Source organism: Mixophyes fleayi, chromosome 9 (genome assembly GCF_038048845.1).
Source record: "Mixophyes fleayi isolate aMixFle1 chromosome 9, aMixFle1.hap1, whole genome shotgun sequence".
Taxonomy (NCBI): domain Eukaryota; kingdom Metazoa; phylum Chordata; class Amphibia; order Anura; family Limnodynastidae; genus Mixophyes; species Mixophyes fleayi.
The window spans coordinates 126,935,270-126,954,494 of record NC_134410.1 but is presented as its reverse complement, the minus strand read 5'-3'; the positions used below and the strand labels follow the sequence as shown (position 1 = coordinate 126,954,494).

The 19,225-nt window shown below is 46.8% G+C and overlaps 1 protein-coding gene across 3 annotated transcripts in view; it reads right to left on the bottom strand.

Moving 5' to 3' along the window:
• CNTRL (centriolin) overlaps window positions 1-19,225 on the bottom strand; it is a 48,511-nt gene that overhangs the window by 5,234 nt on the left and 24,052 nt on the right. For all 3 annotated transcript variants that reach the window (XM_075185670.1, XM_075185672.1, XM_075185673.1), the window contains 23 exons: window positions 17,961-18,106; window positions 15,853-16,060; window positions 15,405-15,584; window positions 15,142-15,321; window positions 14,200-14,316; window positions 13,559-13,703; window positions 12,871-13,013; window positions 12,499-12,679; window positions 8,489-8,790; window positions 7,586-7,755; window positions 7,306-7,498; window positions 7,050-7,180; window positions 6,085-6,225; window positions 5,772-5,898; window positions 5,345-5,509; window positions 4,531-4,690; window positions 4,159-4,274; window positions 3,296-3,513; window positions 2,842-2,999; window positions 2,540-2,613; window positions 2,000-2,179; window positions 1,019-1,244; window positions 441-646 (listed from right to left, as the gene is read on the bottom strand). In XM_075185670.1, the coding sequence (XP_075041771.1) occupies window positions 441-646; window positions 1,019-1,244; window positions 2,000-2,179; window positions 2,540-2,613; window positions 2,842-2,999; window positions 3,296-3,513; window positions 4,159-4,274; window positions 4,531-4,690; window positions 5,345-5,509; window positions 5,772-5,898; window positions 6,085-6,225; window positions 7,050-7,180; window positions 7,306-7,498; window positions 7,586-7,755; window positions 8,489-8,790; window positions 12,499-12,679; window positions 12,871-13,013; window positions 13,559-13,703; window positions 14,200-14,316; window positions 15,142-15,321; window positions 15,405-15,584; window positions 15,853-16,060; window positions 17,961-18,106 (3,867 nt within the window). The remainder of the gene's footprint in view (window positions 1-440; window positions 647-1,018; window positions 1,245-1,999; window positions 2,180-2,539; window positions 2,614-2,841; window positions 3,000-3,295; window positions 3,514-4,158; window positions 4,275-4,530; window positions 4,691-5,344; window positions 5,510-5,771; window positions 5,899-6,084; window positions 6,226-7,049; window positions 7,181-7,305; window positions 7,499-7,585; window positions 7,756-8,488; window positions 8,791-12,498; window positions 12,680-12,870; window positions 13,014-13,558; window positions 13,704-14,199; window positions 14,317-15,141; window positions 15,322-15,404; window positions 15,585-15,852; window positions 16,061-17,960; window positions 18,107-19,225) is intronic.

The following is a 19,225-nucleotide window of genomic DNA, read 5'->3' as shown; positions in this document are numbered from 1 at the left end:
TTGATCAGCAGGAATGTGAGCGACCAATCCTAGTGGAGGAAACCTGAAACGTCAGCCACAGGCTCCAACGCAACAGCGCCCCCTACATTCACATGCAGTGTCCTACAGGCAGGAAGTCTTATGTGCAAAAATATAAACGCTTGCTTCATAGCATCAAGGGATTTCCAGGTCAGACAACGTTACTGGATTAATCACACCCTTCTGCAACTTTACGAAACACACTTCTTTCTCTCTAGGTTTTTGCTGTGTTTTTCAGCCATGTATTTATACCATCAGGGCTGGTTGTTCTTCGTACTTGCTCTCGTCCCTCCCAGATCATGATCCTCCTATATAATAAACATATTTCAAGCAAAGCAACATCTCCTTTCCAGCAAGTCTGGAGACACCCCTAATATTACATTATTCTATAAGGACAGTTCCGGCTGCGGAGAAGACCTTACCGCAGCCGCCTCCTCAAACTGCATCCGCTGATTGGCGACTGCTTCCTGTAAGTTCGCGATCCTCTTCTCCTCCCTCTTCCTCTCCGCCGACATCTGGTCCTGGAAGCTGCTCAAATCGTTTCTACAAATCTCCATCTCTTTCTGCAGTGCCAAAATCTCATTTGTCCTTTCCCGCACCTGTTCCTCTCGCTCCGACAGGTGATGTCCTGGAAGGAGAGAGACCTTTTCACTGGTCGGTTATAGTCAAGTTACCTGTCATCAAGACCCTGCACTGCGCAATTTGTTTGGGGGAAGTTACCATGTAAATTGAACCCCTATGATCAGACAGGTGGGGGCTCACAGAGACCAGACTATCAGCAGCATTACTGTGTATGTTAATGTGTTAGAAATATAGATTCACGACAGCTTGCGCTTTGTGGGGGAAGAGTTTTGTCAATGTACCCTACATTTCCTGCAGGAAGCCTTTCTGAGCCCAAGTCTGGTAACAGAGCAGAGAAGCCTTTAGTGAGGCTGAGGGTATGAAAACTTCTGCATAAATATAGATTATTTAATGCTATCTCAGCTTGATGTAGACATACTGGTGCTGGCCAGGGATTCCTCCAGCGCCGAGCACCACTTCTCCTCCTGCTGCAGTTTCAGAGCGCGCTTCTCCATGGCGCTGACCTTGGCGCTCATCGCATCCAGAGCACTCTGCCGATGTGACAGCTCCCGCTCATACTTCTCTCTCTCATCCTCGTGTGCAGCTGCCGCCTCTCTCAGCTTCTCCTCCTGACCCTCAATGTCCTTCATCGTTTGCTTTAAACGCTGGGAAAAGCGCACAAGTTATATTTAGGATGATAGATTTAGCGGCTTATACAGTAACTCTGCGTTTAGAGGCAATATCTGCTGGAAACAACCAACCAGACGCTGGCTTTCATTGTGTAACTCGTACAAGACAGACACACTGGTTGCACAGTAATAAGATCTGGTTCTGTAATACAGCAATAATCAACTATTTATTTACCCTGAATAGTATATGAAATCTATATTAGGGACAGAAGCATGGTTAACAAGGCTATTACAGGAGTGATCATTATCTAGACATTCATGGCCGTGGTTATCCCAGCGGCAATAACAGATCTCTCATACTTTGCTTTTTGTGGGATTAATGGAACAAAATAAAAACGCAACCTTCGTCCTTGGAAGAAGCTGCCAATATCAATAACTTAAAACGTTTAATAATACCTGAATGATAATTATATAATGTTACAGCTTAATGCTCCGCCCTCTCCTTTGTGCAGGGATTCCAGAGGAAGCTCTGCTGGAGAAACATATCATACAGTAACAGCGAATCCATGCTCAGCATGCAGTCATTATACCACCAGTATTGTTTGGAGCTATGTGGAAATAGGCTGATGGATGTCCGGTTAGTGTGCCGTGACGCACAGGTCGGGGACTCCGGCCAAACGACCTCATTCCTTTAGTAGCTTTTATAACAATAATGTATTTTGCTACTAGAAAAGGTGACTTAGGTCTCAAGCCGCAGACAGGAAGTGACATCATTAGGGGTTTGCTCTTACCACTTCCTGTCTTGTGAGCTCATGCGTGGTCTCCTCGATGGCTCCCTGCAGCTGTCTCAGACGCTCCTCTTTTCGGCGCTCCTCTTCCTCCAGCAGTTTGTATCTTCCTACGCTCTCTGCCGTGTCCTCCTTCAGAGCGGACAGTACCTTGTCCCGGCGTTTAGTGGAATTCCTCATATCCTGACCAAGAACACACAGAAACCACGGTCACAGCTCATTGGCAGCATTTCTTACCCAGAATCCCTAGCGGAAGAACTGAACATAATACTAGAGAACCCAATAGAAGGATCTCTCCATCAGTCTACAGATTGCTGGTAATCCCTACGGCATGATCTCCATATCTATTTGTGTTTTGATGAGTGATGACATACAAGTATTAATGGAGAAATAATGGATGGGTTTGCAAATCACAGCTAAAGTAACAATTTCGGGATGTTAATGCTTTGTTTAATAAAAGTGCTGTCCGTCCTGTCAATGTAGGGAAAACTTTACATATGTAACTCAAAGCATCACAAAGTAAGTATATATTCTAGTAGTTACCTGCTCCGTCTCCCTAAGCTGAGCCCTCAAGTCAGTAAGTTCATCGTTCAGCAACCCGAGCGCCTCTCTCTTCTCTGCAATAAGAAAAACACTGAAACATTAAACTTGTCATATGTAGCTGTGGGCTTGTCCCACTCTTCAAGGTTCCCATATATGAGGCAGACAGGACATGTACAGCGTGTGGCACTCAGGCCCAGAGGGGACCTGGGAGTATACCATGGAAGAGAGGTGCTCCGGAATATATATTAGTGGGACTCCAGTGTGTTGTTCCTGGTCCCAGCACTGCCCCCTAGTGGTCTCACCTTGCAGTAGCTGCTGCGCAGTGGCTGTTTCCTGGCTCCGTAACTCTCTCTGTTTGTTCATCTGACCGAGATCGTTTTGCAGATTCTTTATATCAGATTCCAGTTTCTCCAGCGTAACGGTCGCTGTTCTGTTCTTCTCTTCTGTGTCGGCCAAAGCTCTGATGCAGAAAATAAATAAATTCACCTTAATTCACAGAACAACCAACCAAATAAACAGCCCCAATACTTAATCTGTACAGATCCATTTTTCCCCAGATCAGATGACAATTTTCCTTTGTACACTTCAGACACTACATGTAGCAGAATCACCAGCGCCCTCTGCTGTGTGCCCTGGGCCATGCAGAGACTAGACTCTGGGGTGAGGGGGTAGGACAGGGTCAGTTACAGGGAGCTGGGGAGGACTCTGCTGGAACCATTCTCAGAGCGTATAACCGATGATGGAGACTGTAATTACTTCTTGTTCCTGTCGAGTTTCCGCTCCAGCTCCTGGCCATTCTCCTCCAGGTATTCCTTCTCGCTGCTCAGGGCCTCCACCTTCTCCTGCAGAGTGTGCATCTGAGTCATGAGCAGCTCGATTTCGTGGTGATCCTTCTCCAGCAGCTGCCTCTGCCAGTCCCTGTCCCCATGTAACCGCTGCGACGTCCTCTGTAGGTTCTCCAGCTCCATCTTCCCCTGGAAATACAGCCAGTGACACGTGTACAATGTATATTCCAATCACACAGGAGGTCTGCGTTGTATTTACATGTATGTATACCGGGACCGGGTCTTCCACATATCCCCTTCTACAGTCACTGCGAGGAGCTCAGTATAATGAGGGGGGAATGTCAGACACTCATTACTAAGCACCTCTTCCTATAGTCACTATGAGGAGCACTGCCAAACAATATAAGGGAACTATCATACAAAGAGACCTGATCAACAAGCTCCTCCTTCTGCACAGTCACTGTGAGGAGCTCTGCAACACAGTAGAATTAGAAAGGGAATGTTATACACAGAAACTTGATCTGCAAATGTCTATCGTCACTATGTGGAGCTCTGATAAACAGCATACTGTGAGCAGCAGAATGGAATGCCTGGGACAGTTTGGGAAATTACACAAGTAAATCTTGAATGAGTAAATTAGTAATTGGGACCTCATTTACAGTTAATCGGGCAGATGTGACAAACCATGTTGCGGTATAAGGGCAGATTCCATTTTTTGTTTGTTTGCAGGGATAATACTGAAAGATTTAGCACCCCAGCAACCAATCAGACACTCGCTGTCACTGTCTAACTGCTGATTGGCCGCTCAGTGTCATGTGAGCGATGACCTCTCACCTGCAGCATCAGAGACTGGGTCTTCTCCAGGTCATTAATCTTCTGGTCGTGCTGAAGTTTCAGTCCCTGAAGCTCATTGTTCTCCAGCTGCTGCATCTCCAACATGTGTTTCAGCTCTGGTGGAGAACAAACCGTTCGTTCTACATCACCATACACAGGAATTTATGTCAGAACAAACATTTCTATAATTTGAAAGGCATCTATTGACACACTGGAAACTGCTACACCAGTAATTCCATCACTTGTACAATCGCATCCTGCCAGGGAGAGCTGTGAGACAACAATCTACACTGCAGCATGCACTGAAGCACCGAAACAGTCACAGAAATATACACAGAGCCTAGAAGCCGGACAATCATCCTGATAGGTTACCAGATTTCTGTTTGTGAATTTGCGAGATGATTTTCTGCAGATTATCTTCTTCCTGCATCACTTCCTGTTTCAGAGTCGTGAGCTGTGACCTCTTCTCATTCAGCTGCGCGTTCATTTCTCCTTTCTGAACGCATAACTCGTTCAATGCCGACTTCACCTCCTGCAAAATGAAGCAGGAATTAGACTAAGATTTTAGATCGATGTAAAAGGACTGATAGCAAGAAAACCTCCACAGCAATAACCCTGTAAAGACATCAATGCTTCTAGGAATCGATAACATATTTGGTTATTGAGCAGTTTGATTCATAATAGATTTATCTACACAACAGGGTAGATCAGCAGCTCACACTAACGCATTTCACACATGGACTGATCCTGTTGCCCGTTCCGAGACCCAAATTGGACAGATCTGGTCTGTGCTTGGTTGCATCTACTGGATGAGAAGGCATCTTAGTGCGGTGGTAAGACAGTCCAGATATACGGGGGCCTACATTACTGGTGATACCTGCGAGTGTTTGCAGCAAGATAGCAGACACGCAACTTATGCTCTCCCCAGCGGAGGATCCCACAGAGGACGCTATCCCTTCCACACACCGAGCGAGGAACAATGATTACACAAAGTTTGACAGAGCCAGAGCAGAGGAAGGGGTTGGAGGGGATTTGGAACCTGCATCCTGAGATTAGGATACCCCCTTTGGCTGATAGAGAAAAGTGTGATATGTGTCCACACCGGCACTATGATGTAGTCTTTCCTGGATTACGACCAACGGGAGAATCCCTCTAAATTGTGTAAGTAAATAGAAGGACAATTCACCTTTATCTCTTGTCTCCTCTCAGCCACGTCCAGCTCCCCATCCCGCAGGACCTCCTTCAGGTTAGCTTTCTTCTGGTCAATGTGATCTTGGAGAAGATGAAGCTCCTCTTTCTTCTGGCCCAATAATCTGTCTAACTCGGCCATCTTCTCCTGTTGTGCAGATATCTATAGTACAAGAATTGGGATAATGTTACTGTTTTACCCCAGGATCTGAGCCTATTACCCCCCATCTATGAAACTAGCGTTTTTACAAGAAGCTAGAACCAAATACAACATAACACCACAAGATGCTTCTAAAAGCCGGAAAGCTAGTGGGTATGGTGTCACCAGGAAACACCAGTCTCTACCACCCGACCCGCCTACAGGAGTTTTACCAGGGTTAAACGCAAGTAAAAGCACCAGTGGGGTAAGAGTCCGCTTAGTTTACCTGGAAATTTAGTCGTTCTACAGACGTCTTCTTCTCTGCCAGAAGTTTCTCAGCTTCCTGGAGGGTCTGTAACTGGTGGTCTTCTTTCCCCTCCGCCTCTTGGACATCATCTTTTAGTTTCTGAAGACTGAAAGACAAAACGCAAAGGTCAGCGACATCTGTAAGGAGAATATGGTGAAAGACACAGAAGGTAAGAAGTCGATAGAGACGTAATCCAGAGACGGCTTCTCCAACGTTTCTTCCCCCACTGTGTGCTGGGGATCCGGGTATTTTTGCGGATTTAAGTCCGCGTATACCTTATCATCACGCGTACCTGTCAGTCATCGATTGGATTCTGTGGTTGAGCGACTGGAACTCTGCATCTTTCGCAGACATCACGCCGTTTATCTCTTGCAGGATATTTTCCTGCGCTGCTCGGTGCTGCTCCAGATCTCTGGCGTTGGTTTGCATCATCCTGAAACATGAACATTAGGTTATGTCCATAATTAATTGCTGTGGCCGGGGAAGAAATGTTTAAACTGTGTATTGTATAATGTGTAAAAGATTAAATGTATAATGTTTAAAAAAGCACATGAGAAAGTGTACGGCCTATTACCTATCGGACGGTCTACCGCTCCCCCCCCGTTTACCATTTGGCCTTTTTCTATCAAATATTATTTGAAAACTCTAATAACTACTGGAGTTAAGAACAATGTGTATGAAGACTGGAGGCTTCCTGGCTGCTCTGGAAAGGTTCTCGGAATGAGTGGTGTGTTTGGGAAGACCCAGCGGTGTTTGGCTGCCACCTCTGGTCCCCAAGTAAGAAGACCGGAGAGCGGCAGTGCCGGGGGACCTCCTAGATGAAGCCCCTGGAGCCGGCAGCGGAGCTCCATGAACTGGGAGGACTCCTCTCTCCCCCACAGGATCTAGCTGAACTTCCTGGAGCTGAATTTGACTCTGAGCCGGTGCCAGCCCTGTGTGTACCATGTATTTGTCCTATATCAATACCTTCTAGTGGTGTGGATGTGCTCTCAGTGTACAGCGCTCATACACGTTATAGGAGCCAATAAACATTACTACTATTAAGACCCAGCTAGTTCTTGTCACCAAGAGATTATAGCGCACACTTTACACCCCGCTGTCCTGTGTCAGCACACGGTCCGCTACCCATCCAACTAATGCAAGCTGTCAAGGGATCAGCCCGAAAGATGTGCTGCAGCAGTTACGTACTAGAGATTGATTCTCCCCCCTAAACAAGCTTTAGAAACCCAGCGACAGATTACAGCAACAGCCACATACCGCAACTGTTGGTCGGCTTTCACCAAGTTCATGGCCGTCTCTTGCGCTCGTCTCTCCAGCTCCTCTGCGTCGCTCTCCGTTTGGGATAGATGTTTCTTAGCTGAATTGTACTTTTCAATTAAATCCACAGTCTGGGGAAGAAAAATACACAACGTATAAGGAACACAACCAACGGTCTATCGATGAGCAGGTTTATATTTCCGGCATCACAATCTGTTACGAGACAACGAAAACAGAAATGTCGTCATCTGCGCACTTTTTCCTGCGTGTCCTTCAGTTCATTCTCCGCCTCCGCCAGCAGCCGGTCTGCCTCGCGAAGCTCCGCCCTTCTCTTTAAGAGCGTTTTCTCGATGCACTCGATCTCATCTTCGATATGATCATGATGCTGCAGGGATCTCTCTAGTTCCAACTCGGTAATAAGACCGTCTAGATGACCTTCGGCCGGATTCCTGAAAACCATCAGAAATTGGGACTTGTAAACCAGGACACTGCAGGGATTAGCCCGTTACATAGAATTATCCCAGTCCGCTGCTTACTTGCGCTTCTGGCCCGATTTACGCAATGTTATAACCTCTCCCTTTAGAGCTTCTCTTTGATGTTGCAGGTCTTCAATATCCTCCATTAATCTCGCCTTTGTCTTCTTCTCTTTCTGCTGACGAGACTTGAGGTGATCGATAATGTCTTCAAGTCGGTTCATCTCATTTTCCTGTAAAAACAGCTTTGATGTTTACTAAGCAAAGGATCCAGCTCCCAACTTGCAGCAAAATATCTCACTCCCAACACTGAATAACACATCAATAAGGCTACACTCAATGCAGAGCGTCAATAAGAATTAACACAATCAATCGTGGAGGCAGACATTTGTTTAGGGTACATCAGCGATGGGCACCCGATACACTTCAGGGGCCACATGGGCTGCCCCTCTAACCTTCAGAAGGGCCACACGTTACCCTTAATCTCAGTAATAAGATAAAAATACATTTAATGAAAGAGACACCTATCTGTAATAACATATCAGCAGCATTTTACACACGTGTTACACGCTATAACATACACATCTGACAATAAAGCAAGAGGAAGCTGGGGGCCGCAGGGGGATGGCTCGGAGGGCCGCCTGTTGCCTATCACTTCGCTAAACCAATACTCACAAGGATGCAGACTATTGGTTCAGGAAATAGTGATGTCACCCAGGTAGGAGGCACTAAGTTCTCAGGGAATAAGAACCTCATGGAGACTAGCTGACTAGTGCCGCCTTGTGCCTCACGCCTCTGCCAAGCCACTAACTGCTGAATATCATTGGATACACCATATTTACTAACAATATTGCAAAATATCATAATAGCAGCAATACAAGAGGTTTTTGTCGAAAATATGGATGTAAAAATGTCCCACCAATAAGTCGCCTGTACAGACTAGTACGTGGCGGTTCCAGAACGTACCAGGTGGTGGTGCGTGGACACGTTGCAGTGAAGCACGCCGGCGGGAATGACTGGAAGGGTGAACTGTGCCGGAGGAGGTCCATAAACAAACTGCGTCCCGATAGGTGGGGGCCCATAAACGACACTTCCAGGGGCCAGTGGTCTGCCCGCGGAGGGCGGGGGAGGTCCATATATTACAGTTCCTTGCGGGACAGGAGTACCGTCTGGGAATACAGTATAAATAATGGAGCCGGGCGGAGGAACAAAGTGACATGATGGCGCTACGTCAGCCTCGCTGGGAGTATCGCTGTATCCGTCATCACCTGTGGGGAGAGAAGTCGGTGAGAAATCAACGCTGCAAGCATGAGACGGAGGCTGCACCACAGTAACTGATAACCACAAGACGGAGGCCTCCGTCAGACAGGAGATAAAGCTGCACCAACGTCCTCCCGAGACACAGAGTTATGTCCTGATTCAATGTAATCCCCCTTACCCAGTACAGTACAGAGGACAGCAGCTATACACATAGATATCTTCCCCTACCCAGTACAGTACAGAGGACAGCAGCTATACACATAGATATCTTCCCCTACCCAGTACAGCACAGAGGACAGCAGCTATACACATAGATATCTTCCCCTACCCAGTACAGTACAGAGGACAGCAGCTATACACATAGATATCTTCCCCTACCCAGTACAGTACAGAGGACAGCAGCTATACACATAGATATCTTCCCCTACCCAGTACAGCACAGAGGACAGCAGCTATACACAGAGATATCTCCCCCTACCCAGTACAGCACAGAGGACAGCAGCTATACACAGAGATATCTCCCCCTACCCAGTACAGCACAGAGGACAGCAGCTATACACAGAGATATCTCCCCCCCCCTACCCAGTACAGTACAGCAGCTATACACAGAGATATCTCCCCCCCTACCCAGTACAGCACAGAGGACAGCAGCTATACACAGAGATATCTCCCCCCCCCCTACCCAGTACAGCACAGAGGACAGCAGCTATACACAGAGATATCTCCCCCCCTACCCAGTACAGTACAGCAGCTATACACAGAGATATCTCCCTCTACACAGTACAGAGGACAGCAGCTATACACAGAGATATCTCCCCCCTACCCAGTACAGTACAGAGGACAGCAGCTATACACAGAGATATCCCCCCCCCTACCCAGTACAGCACAGAGGACAGCAGCTATACACAGAGATATCTCCCCCCCTACCCAGTACAGTACAGCAGCTATACACAGAGATATCTCCCCCCCTACCCAGTACAGCACAGAGGACAGAAGCTATACACAGAGATATCTCCCCCCCTACCCAGTACAGTACAGAGGACAGCAGCTATACACAGAGATATCTCCCCCCTACCCAGTACAGCACAGAGGACAGAAGCTATACACAGAGATATCTCCCCCCCCCCCCACCCAGTACAGCACAGAGGACAGCAGCTATACACAGAGATATCTCCCCCCCTACCCAGTACAGCACAGAGGACAGCAGCTATACACAGAGATATCTCCCCCCTACCCAGTACAGTACAGAGGACAGCAGCTATACACAGAGATATCTCCTCCCCCCTACCCAGTACAGCACAGAGGACAGCAGCTATACACAGAGATATCTCCCCCCCCTACCCAGTACAAAGGACAGCAGCTATACACAGAGATATCCCCCCCCTACCCAGTACAGTACAGAGGACAGCAGCTATACACAGAGATATCTCCCCCCCCTACCCAGTACAGAGGACAGCAGCTATACACAGAGATATCTCCCCCCCTACCCAGTACAGTAGCTATACACAGAGATATCTCCCCCTACCCAGTACAGTACAGAGGACAGCAGCTATACACAGAGATATCCCCCCCCCCTACCCAGTACAGTACAGAGGACAGCAGCTATACACAGAGATATCTCCCCCCCTACCCAGTACAGTACAGAGGACAGCAGCTATACACAGATATCTCCCCCCCTACCCATTACAGCACAGAGGACAGCAGCTATACACAGATATCTCCCCCCCTACCCATTACAGCACAGAGGACAGCAGCTATACACAGAGATATCTCCCCCCCTACCCAGTACAGTACAGAGGACAGCAGCTATACACAGAGATATCTCCCCCCCTACCCAGTACAGCACAGAGGACAGAAGCTATACACAGAGATATCTCCCCCCCTACCCAGTACAGCACAGAGGACAGCAGCTATACACAGAGATATCTCCCCCCCTACCCAGTACAGCACAGAGGACAGCAGCTATACACAGAGATATCTCCCCCCTACCCAGTACAGTACAGAGGACAGCAGCTATACACAGAGATATCTCCTCCCCCCTACCCAGTACAGCACAGAGGACAGCAGCTATACACAGAGATATCTCCCCCCTACCCAGTACAGCACAGAGGACAGCAGCTATACACAGAGATATCTCCCCCCCTACCCAGTACAGTACAGAGGACAGCAGCTATACACAGAGATATCCCCCCCCCTACCCAGTACAGTACAGAGGACAGCAGCTATACACAGAGATATCTCCCCCCCCCTACCCAGTACAGTACAGAGGACAGCAGCTATACACAGAGATATCTCCCCCCCTACCCAGTACAGTAGCTATACACAGAGATATCCCCCCCCTACCCAGTACAGTACAGAGGACAGCAGCTATACACAGAGATATCTCCCCCCCCTACCCAGTACAGTACAGAGGACAGCAGCTATACACAGAGATATCTCCCCCTACCCAGTACAGCACAGAGGACAGCAGCTATACACAGAGATATCTCCCCCTACCCAGTACAGCACAGAGGACAGCAGCTATACACAGAGATATCTCCCCCCCTACCCAGTACAGTACAGCAGCTATACACAGAGATATCTCCCCCTACCCAGTACAGTACAGAGGACAGCAGCTATACACAGAGATATCTCCCCGTACCCAGTACAGTACAGAGGACAGCAGCTATACACAGAGATATCTCCCCCCCCCCTACCCAGTACAGCACAGAGGACAGCAGCTATACACAGAGATATCTCCCCCCCCCTACCCAGTACAGCACAGAGGACAGCAGCTATACACAGAGATATCTCCCCCCCCCCCCACCCAGTACAGTACAGAGGACAGCAGCTATACACAGAGACATCTCCCCCTCCCCTACCCAGTACAGTACAGAGGACAGCAGCTATACACAGAGACATCTCCCCCTCCCCTACCCAGTACAGTACAGTACAGAGGACAGCAGCTATACACAGAGATATCTCCCCCCCCCTACCCAGTACAGCACAGAGGACAGCAGCTATACACAAAGATATCTCCCCCTCCCCCTACCCAGTACAGTACAGAGGACAGCAGCTATACACAGAGATATCTCCCCCTACCCAGTACAGTACAGAGGAAAGCAGCTATACACAGAGATATCTCCCCCCCCCCTACCCAGAGTACAGCACAGAGGACAGCAGCTATACACAGAGATATCTCCCCCCCCCCCCCTACCCAGTACAGCACAGAGGACAGCAGCTATACACAAAGATATCTCTCCCCCCCCCCCCCCTACCCAGTACATTACAGAGGAAAGCAGCTATACACAGAGATATCTCCCCCTACCCAGTACAGTACAGAGGACAGCAGCTATACACAGAGATATCTCCCCCTACCCAGTACAGTACAGAGGACAGCAGCTATACACAGAGATATCCCCCCCTACCCAGTACAGTACGGAGGACAGCAGCTATACACAGAGATATCTCCTCCTACCCAGTACAGTACAGAGGACAGCAGCTATACACAGAGATATCTCCCCCTACCCAGTACAGTACAGAGGACAGCAGCTATACACAGAGATATCTCCCCCCTACCCATTACAGTATAAGGGGGAACAGGAAGGATTAATCTGCCCGCTGACACTTTGGTCACAGTAATAAAAGTTTATGATAAATATTTATTTGCGTTTTAAACCACAATCACTAAAAATAGCCTAATTTTACGTTATATAGAAGCATTTCATATAACTTACCTCTATTATTGTGACATCGGTGATGCCCATGCCGAAAAGGTGAATACACCCAATGCCCCATCGCTGGGGGCACAATCTCTTCCTTTCTCCCACAAGCTCTCCGCTTGGCGGGGGATGAGGTCATCGGGTACCGTAGACCGATGCCAGAGTCTTTTGTGCTCAGCGAATCACGACCGGAGTTCTGCCAAGAACAGGGAGATTCAGCGTATGTACAAAACAGACAGAGAATGCCGACAGCCAATCAGAACGGAAGGAATCAGCTGTAGCGCTGTGGGCACAGAGACCGAGGTTACTGCGCCCCCGGCACGACTACGGTGAGAACACGATTGGCCACCGGACATGTCTATGCACAAAGTTCTATTTCAAGCTTACGTTTGAGGAAGACGGTACGTAATACCAGTAGCCCTTTCTCCGGAACGGGTCGGCCATGCTGGTGATGTACTCGTTCTGATGGCTGAGAGCGTGCCTCAGGGATTCAATGTCATCCAGGAGACCCTCGACCTCACCGGTGTTACCTAGGAGACAAGACACTCACATAGTCTAGAAATAGCAGTTTGGGACATTGTAAATTGTCCATGTCCTGATTTGTGTCATAGCTCAGGGCCATGGAAGGAAGCAACTCCCCATGATGATTTAAAGACAAGACTGGAATGCACAGAAGAAAACATAAAGCAATTTATTAGATAAAAGTCCCACACAGGCGCACACAAGCAAATACATTAAAGTGAACGGATGTGTGGAAAACTTATTTAAATCTTTGCTGTCCAACACATGGTCTATAAATGGAAGTTTCCCCCAATAATACACCCACTGACCACGTCTACTGCTGGGGATAGGACGTTCTCTGTCCATACATGGCCACTCAATTAGTGAAAATCTGCTCAATAACATACAAGTTAGACACACACTGCTAGGGAGTGTATCTAACCAACAATTAAATGAACTACAACGGTTATATCACAAAATAGTCCCTTTGTTCTGTAGCACAAATGGAAGCCACAGATTTGATTTTACACTGCCTATTTTGGTCCAATTTAAAAAAATAAGGATAATATATTACCAGCTGCGACATGTTCCAACAAACGTTTGAGCCGGTCGATCTCCGCCCGTTGTTTCCTCAGGGTGTGGTTTAGCTTGTCGATCTCGAGCTGCTGGGAATTAGACACGTTGGCTCCGCCCTCTGCGTTCTGTAGCTCATCGTGTAACTGGCAAAAGGTGAACACACGTGTCACACGCATCTCTGTGCACACAATACTCAGCAGTCATTTACACATAGACCAGGATTAAAGCTCTGTCCATGTATAAATGAATAGCTGATAAGTCCTGGGCACAAACATACAGAATTGTAATCATACTCTGTTGTTGCAGTTGGGACATTTAAAAATAACTTGTCAGAGAAACTCTGTTCTACATTAGGGGTCTATCTGTAAATTAGTACCCCCCAGCATCTTGGTACATCATCCAGAAACCAAAGCATAAAATCCTGTCTGGGTATTTCAGAAAATTCTCCATCATCCTAAAGTATAGAAAGTTTCCTTAATTAGTTGAATTGACTTAACGGATAATGCCATGAACTGGTTCTGTGTCAGACACTTTGTGACGTACAGAGAGCGAGAAGTCCGGGGGAGGGGGGAAGGCGACGGTTGCACCAGACATCCGGGGGGGGGGGGGGGGGGGGGGGGAGGGGGTCTGACAACCTACCTGTTTTTCCCGGTCTTGTAGCAGCTCTTGGAGAAGCTCTATCTCTGCCTCAGCTTTGGCGAGATCACGGAACGCCTGGGCTGCCCGAGAGCAGACGTTCTCCGCTTCCTGGATCTCCTACAGGACATCGCAAAGAAGAAACTTTCATTGTACTGGCCCTTTAAAGCACAGTTTACCTCCCCTAATAAATGTGTATTTTTCTGCAATCACAAGGTCACGGTGACTGTTAATGTGGCATGGTCAGACATTTAGTGTGCCTGAAGCACAGAGATGCCTGGCTGTACACCCTTCTTGTAACTGACCAAAAGATGTTAGAAAGACTTGACACTAGAGCTTACTAAAAGTTATTGTTTGTTAAATAAATCAAGTTAGTGTCACCCTACTGCCGCCCCTTCTCTCCAGAGTCTACAGCAGGCCTGGCCATCCTGTGGCTCTCCTTGTGCAACTACAAATCCCAGCATGCTTTGCCAGCAGCCAGCCAATCGAAAGCTGGCATGCTGGGACTTCGTTTCACAACAGATTTTACTGTAATTGCTGGCAATGTGCGCCGCAAAATATTCACGCACCACATCAATTGAATCTCCCTCAAATAGTCATATTCACAAAACAAAGCGTAAGGCAGTATCATTCGAAATATCTAATTCATATATAAACATCAGTCATTATCGGAGAAATACACGTTTAGAGGAAGATCGTTCGCCAAATTTTTTCTCCATCCTTTGCAAATTTAGGTTTATTTTTGTATTGTTTGTAATCATTTTTTGTTTTTTACATTTTCAGTCCGGATTAGCAACAATCACCAAATTCAAGAAAGATCTTTTTTTTCTCTTATACTAAATGGCGTTTACTAAATTTACAGTATAAATAAACCATCTTTTGTGAATTCTGCTTTAAATCCTGAGCAAGTTACTGTTCATTTACTATAAGAGTGATTTGCGATACCTCAGTCCGCTCTCGATTGATCTGAAGCACCGTGCCGTGGAGAGATTTCAGCTGGTCTTTTGCGTCCGTCAACTCTGAGGTGGCCATCTTGTCAGAGATGGCCACAGCTCTCTTCAGTTCCTTCAGCTCTTTATCCAGTCCACAAAACTGCTTCTGCGCCCTGGCGTCCTCCATCTTCCTCTGGAATATAAAGGCGCGTCAGTCAAGTGCGTCACAGAACGACCACCTACGTTTCTGTGAGTAAATCGGATTTAACGCGCCACCTCGTTCTCCAGATCGTGCAGTTCGGCAAGTAGCCTCTCCCGCTCCTCGTCGGCTTCTACCAGCTGCTGGTCGGCCAGGCCCTGGATCTCCTCCATGGTTTTCAGCTTCTGGTTTAACTGTCGGACTTCTTTCTCCAACTGATGCACTTTGGCCTCGTGCTGCCTCTTTTCCAATTGGATCTAGAAAGAAAACTGTTAGAGAGACGCCTTTCCTTCTTCCACAAAATAACTAGACAATATAGAGTGCATGTCAAATTATAATTTATACAGTAGACATTTTCCACTGACACCCGGAAACAAATATCTGGGTAGTCACCGCGCTCTGGTGGCAGAACACGCCAATTGTATGTTACTCACTGCCAGCCCACGTGCTGGGTGATTGACAGTTCTCTGTGCGCCTCACGGACCTGGGGATAGCACAAATGTTGACCTGCCCTCATTCTCGTACCTTGGCTTCTGCTGCCTTGTTGCACGCTCTCTTATAATCCCCTGGAGCTTCCCTGGCTCTCTCCTGCAGTGCAGCCATCTCCTCCTGTAACTTCCTCTGTCTCTCCTGTGCCTCTCTCTTTTCTTCCTCCGACTTGTTGAGGATTTCATTAATCTGCTGCTGCAGCTGTGCCAGGTTCTGCCCCAGAACGTCCGAGGGACTGGAACACCTACGGGGAGAAAGAGAAACGCCCCATCAATACATCTTTCGGTCGTACATCCGTTCTAGTTAGAGGATGTACAACTAAACTACACACAAAGCATTTACAGCTTTTAAAAACTTTTTTATCACTTTACTTTTTATTAACCCCAGTGAGCTCTCTTTCGGCATACGCTGTGTAAGGCTGGGTACACACGGCAAGGTTTTCAGACGATTATCGGGCCAATCGCATGATAAACGACTGTTTCAGCTCGCTATTGCATGTGTGTGTATGTTCCAACAATGAACGATTATCGTCTAAAAGCACATCATATCGTTTGATTTTATAACCGGACTAAAAATCTCGTTTGATGATGAAACGATGTTGTTCCAATTCTGCAGTGTGTACACACTCAGAACCGGCAGTATCTATAGATCTCTACGCAGTGTGTACACACTCAGAACCGGCAGTATCCATAGATCTCTACGCAGTGTGTACACACTCAGAACCGGCAGTATCCATAGATCTCTACGCAGTGTGTACACACTCAGAACCGGCAGTATCTATAGATCTCTACGCAGTGTGTACACACTCAGAACCGGCAGTATCTATAGATCTCTACGCAGTGTGTACACACTCAGAACCGGCAGTATCCATAGATCTCTACGCAGTGTGTACACACTCAGAACCGGCAGTATCCATAGATCTCTACGCAGTGTGTACACACTCAGAACCGGCAGCATCCATAGATCTCTACGCAGTGTGTACACACTCAGAACCGGCAGCATCCATAGATCTCTACGCAGTGTGTACACACTCAGAACCGGCAGTATCCATAGATCTCTACGCAGTGTGTACACACTCAGAACCGGCAGTATCCATAGATCTCTACGCAGTGTGTACACACTCAGAACCGGCAGTATCCATAGATCTCTACGCAGTGTGTACACACTCAGAACCGGCAGTATCCATAGATCTCTACGCAGTGTGCAGAGTCACCATCTTTTCAGCCGATAGTTAGGACAGACGACGATCACATATCTGAACATTTTCAAATATTCCCTTATATGCGCCATTAAACTTTTCATACATGTAACAATCTGAGCAGCCCATTAGGGACATGTTAGACCAAAAAACAAAAATCGCTGCATATGTGGCCCAACTGTCAATCCTCAGCGGGATCAATCACATTTTGATAAAGGCGAAAAATCCACTGAGACAAAAACCATGGGGCCCCATTCATCAAGATACATAAATGCCGATTTAGTGCGTATAATCTGCAAATTTAATCTGCACATGCCCAGAACTGACCATACATACACAACTAAAGTTTGATTCCTCTTTGTACGCAAAGGACACTTCCTACAGCTTCTGATTTCTGGGAGGGAATTAACTGAATAGGTTTTTATTTATTTTTTCTTTGCTTTCTTTTGCGACTTTATATTCCACATATGTATTGGACGTATCCTGTGGTGTATTGCGTAGAGGAGCAGTAGAAGTAACCCCGTATTCATCGGCGCACGTATATTAAGGCCTGCTTCTTGATGAATTCGGGGGTGCGTATGCCCAAAATCGCACGTTGGGTTCTATATGCCTTGATTTATTAGGCCCCATGGGTGCAGTATTCAGACTTCCACAATAACTGGCCTCCATTGGATCCAGCTGATTGGCCTTTGCACGGAGCGACCAGCTGTGTCCTGACCCGTCCATGTGCAGGGGACCAAACCGAACAGCTGTATCTGTGGGATGTATAGACCTGGACCTGAAGATGACCTATCAGGAGATCCCATTCCATCCAGACCTAGGTCTAGGTAAACTAATGTACGGAAGAGGGCATCAGGGCTGTCCAAATGGAGGCCTTCCAATGTAATATTACATATATTATTCAATAGGACAACACTATTCAAGACTAAGATTGCCTCTGGCTCACCTCATTTCTCCAACACCCGTCTGCAGCTTCCTCCTGAGCTCAGAGACTCTGGCCCTGATCTGTTCTGGATGAACCAAGTTATCTAGAGCGCCATCCAGCTGCGTCTGGAGGTTTTCCAGCTGTTTCTTCAAAGACACGTTCTCTTTCTTAAGAAAACACAACACAGGAGAAGTATATTAGCTACTAAATACTCTGTAATAGGAATGTTTCTATAGAGTAGACTCAATCACAAATTTCCCCAAAAAGTGTTTTAGATCAGAATAATTCCCCTTCCGCTCTGTGGTTAAGTCGGTTTCTGTATTTAAATAGAGAATGGTTATGGTGTTGATCTTTCACAGTATTATGAGAACCCTAATTGTCAAATTAAAATCCAGAGGTGATATTGGTATGCAGTCGCATTTAGATCAGCTCTGTACCCCACCTATTATGGGATTTACAAGAACTTAATAGTTCTCTTCTATTTGGGCATACCCGTTCTTAGGGTTAAACTGTGTCCACCAATTAAAACTTTATTAGGAGGAGGTTTTAAACGGATGTTCTGTATATAAGCTCCGCCTTCCCCGTTGCAAAGGATCCACACACTTTTCTGTACATTCCCTGAGGAAGCCCCCGATGGAGGGGTGAAACGCGTTGGACCTATACATATTGTTATTTCTCTACAAGAAGAGGACCCTTCACTCATATGTTTTTAAATATTTTATAGCGCTGCGGCAAGTTCCGGCTGTCCGCAACCGGAAGTGCAGGATTTGGAACGCAGGCTTGCGTTCCAAAGCATCATAATTAAAGGTGGAGCCGTTGAAACTATATACCATCGGCGGTGCACCGTCTCCGGAAAGAGAAAGCACTCATTTATAGCCCTGGAGGGCTCCACGGACTCTGGCACCTCCGAGAAAGACTTTAGGACCTTCACTTAGGTACATTTTTTATCCCTATCTTTCCATTTCCTTTTTTGTGATTTACATCTGCATTACCACATTCTCCTTTTTTAACTACAGTGTATACGATTGGATCATATGTACCTACCTGAATTTTTTTCGGATTTTTTTCTGACTTCTATTTTGGATCTAGTTTGGATTTATTATTATTGTTTATCACCATTTTTATGTTTTTTCTTTTTTATATTTTTTTATTTTTTATATTAACCCCTGGGATATATCTTTTTTCCCTTTTTTTGTACCAAGCCAAAATAAATCTTTTTTGGTTATTTACATAAGTGTCTACCATCTATGTTGAGTATTGTTGCATTCTATTTCAATCGTGTTGCT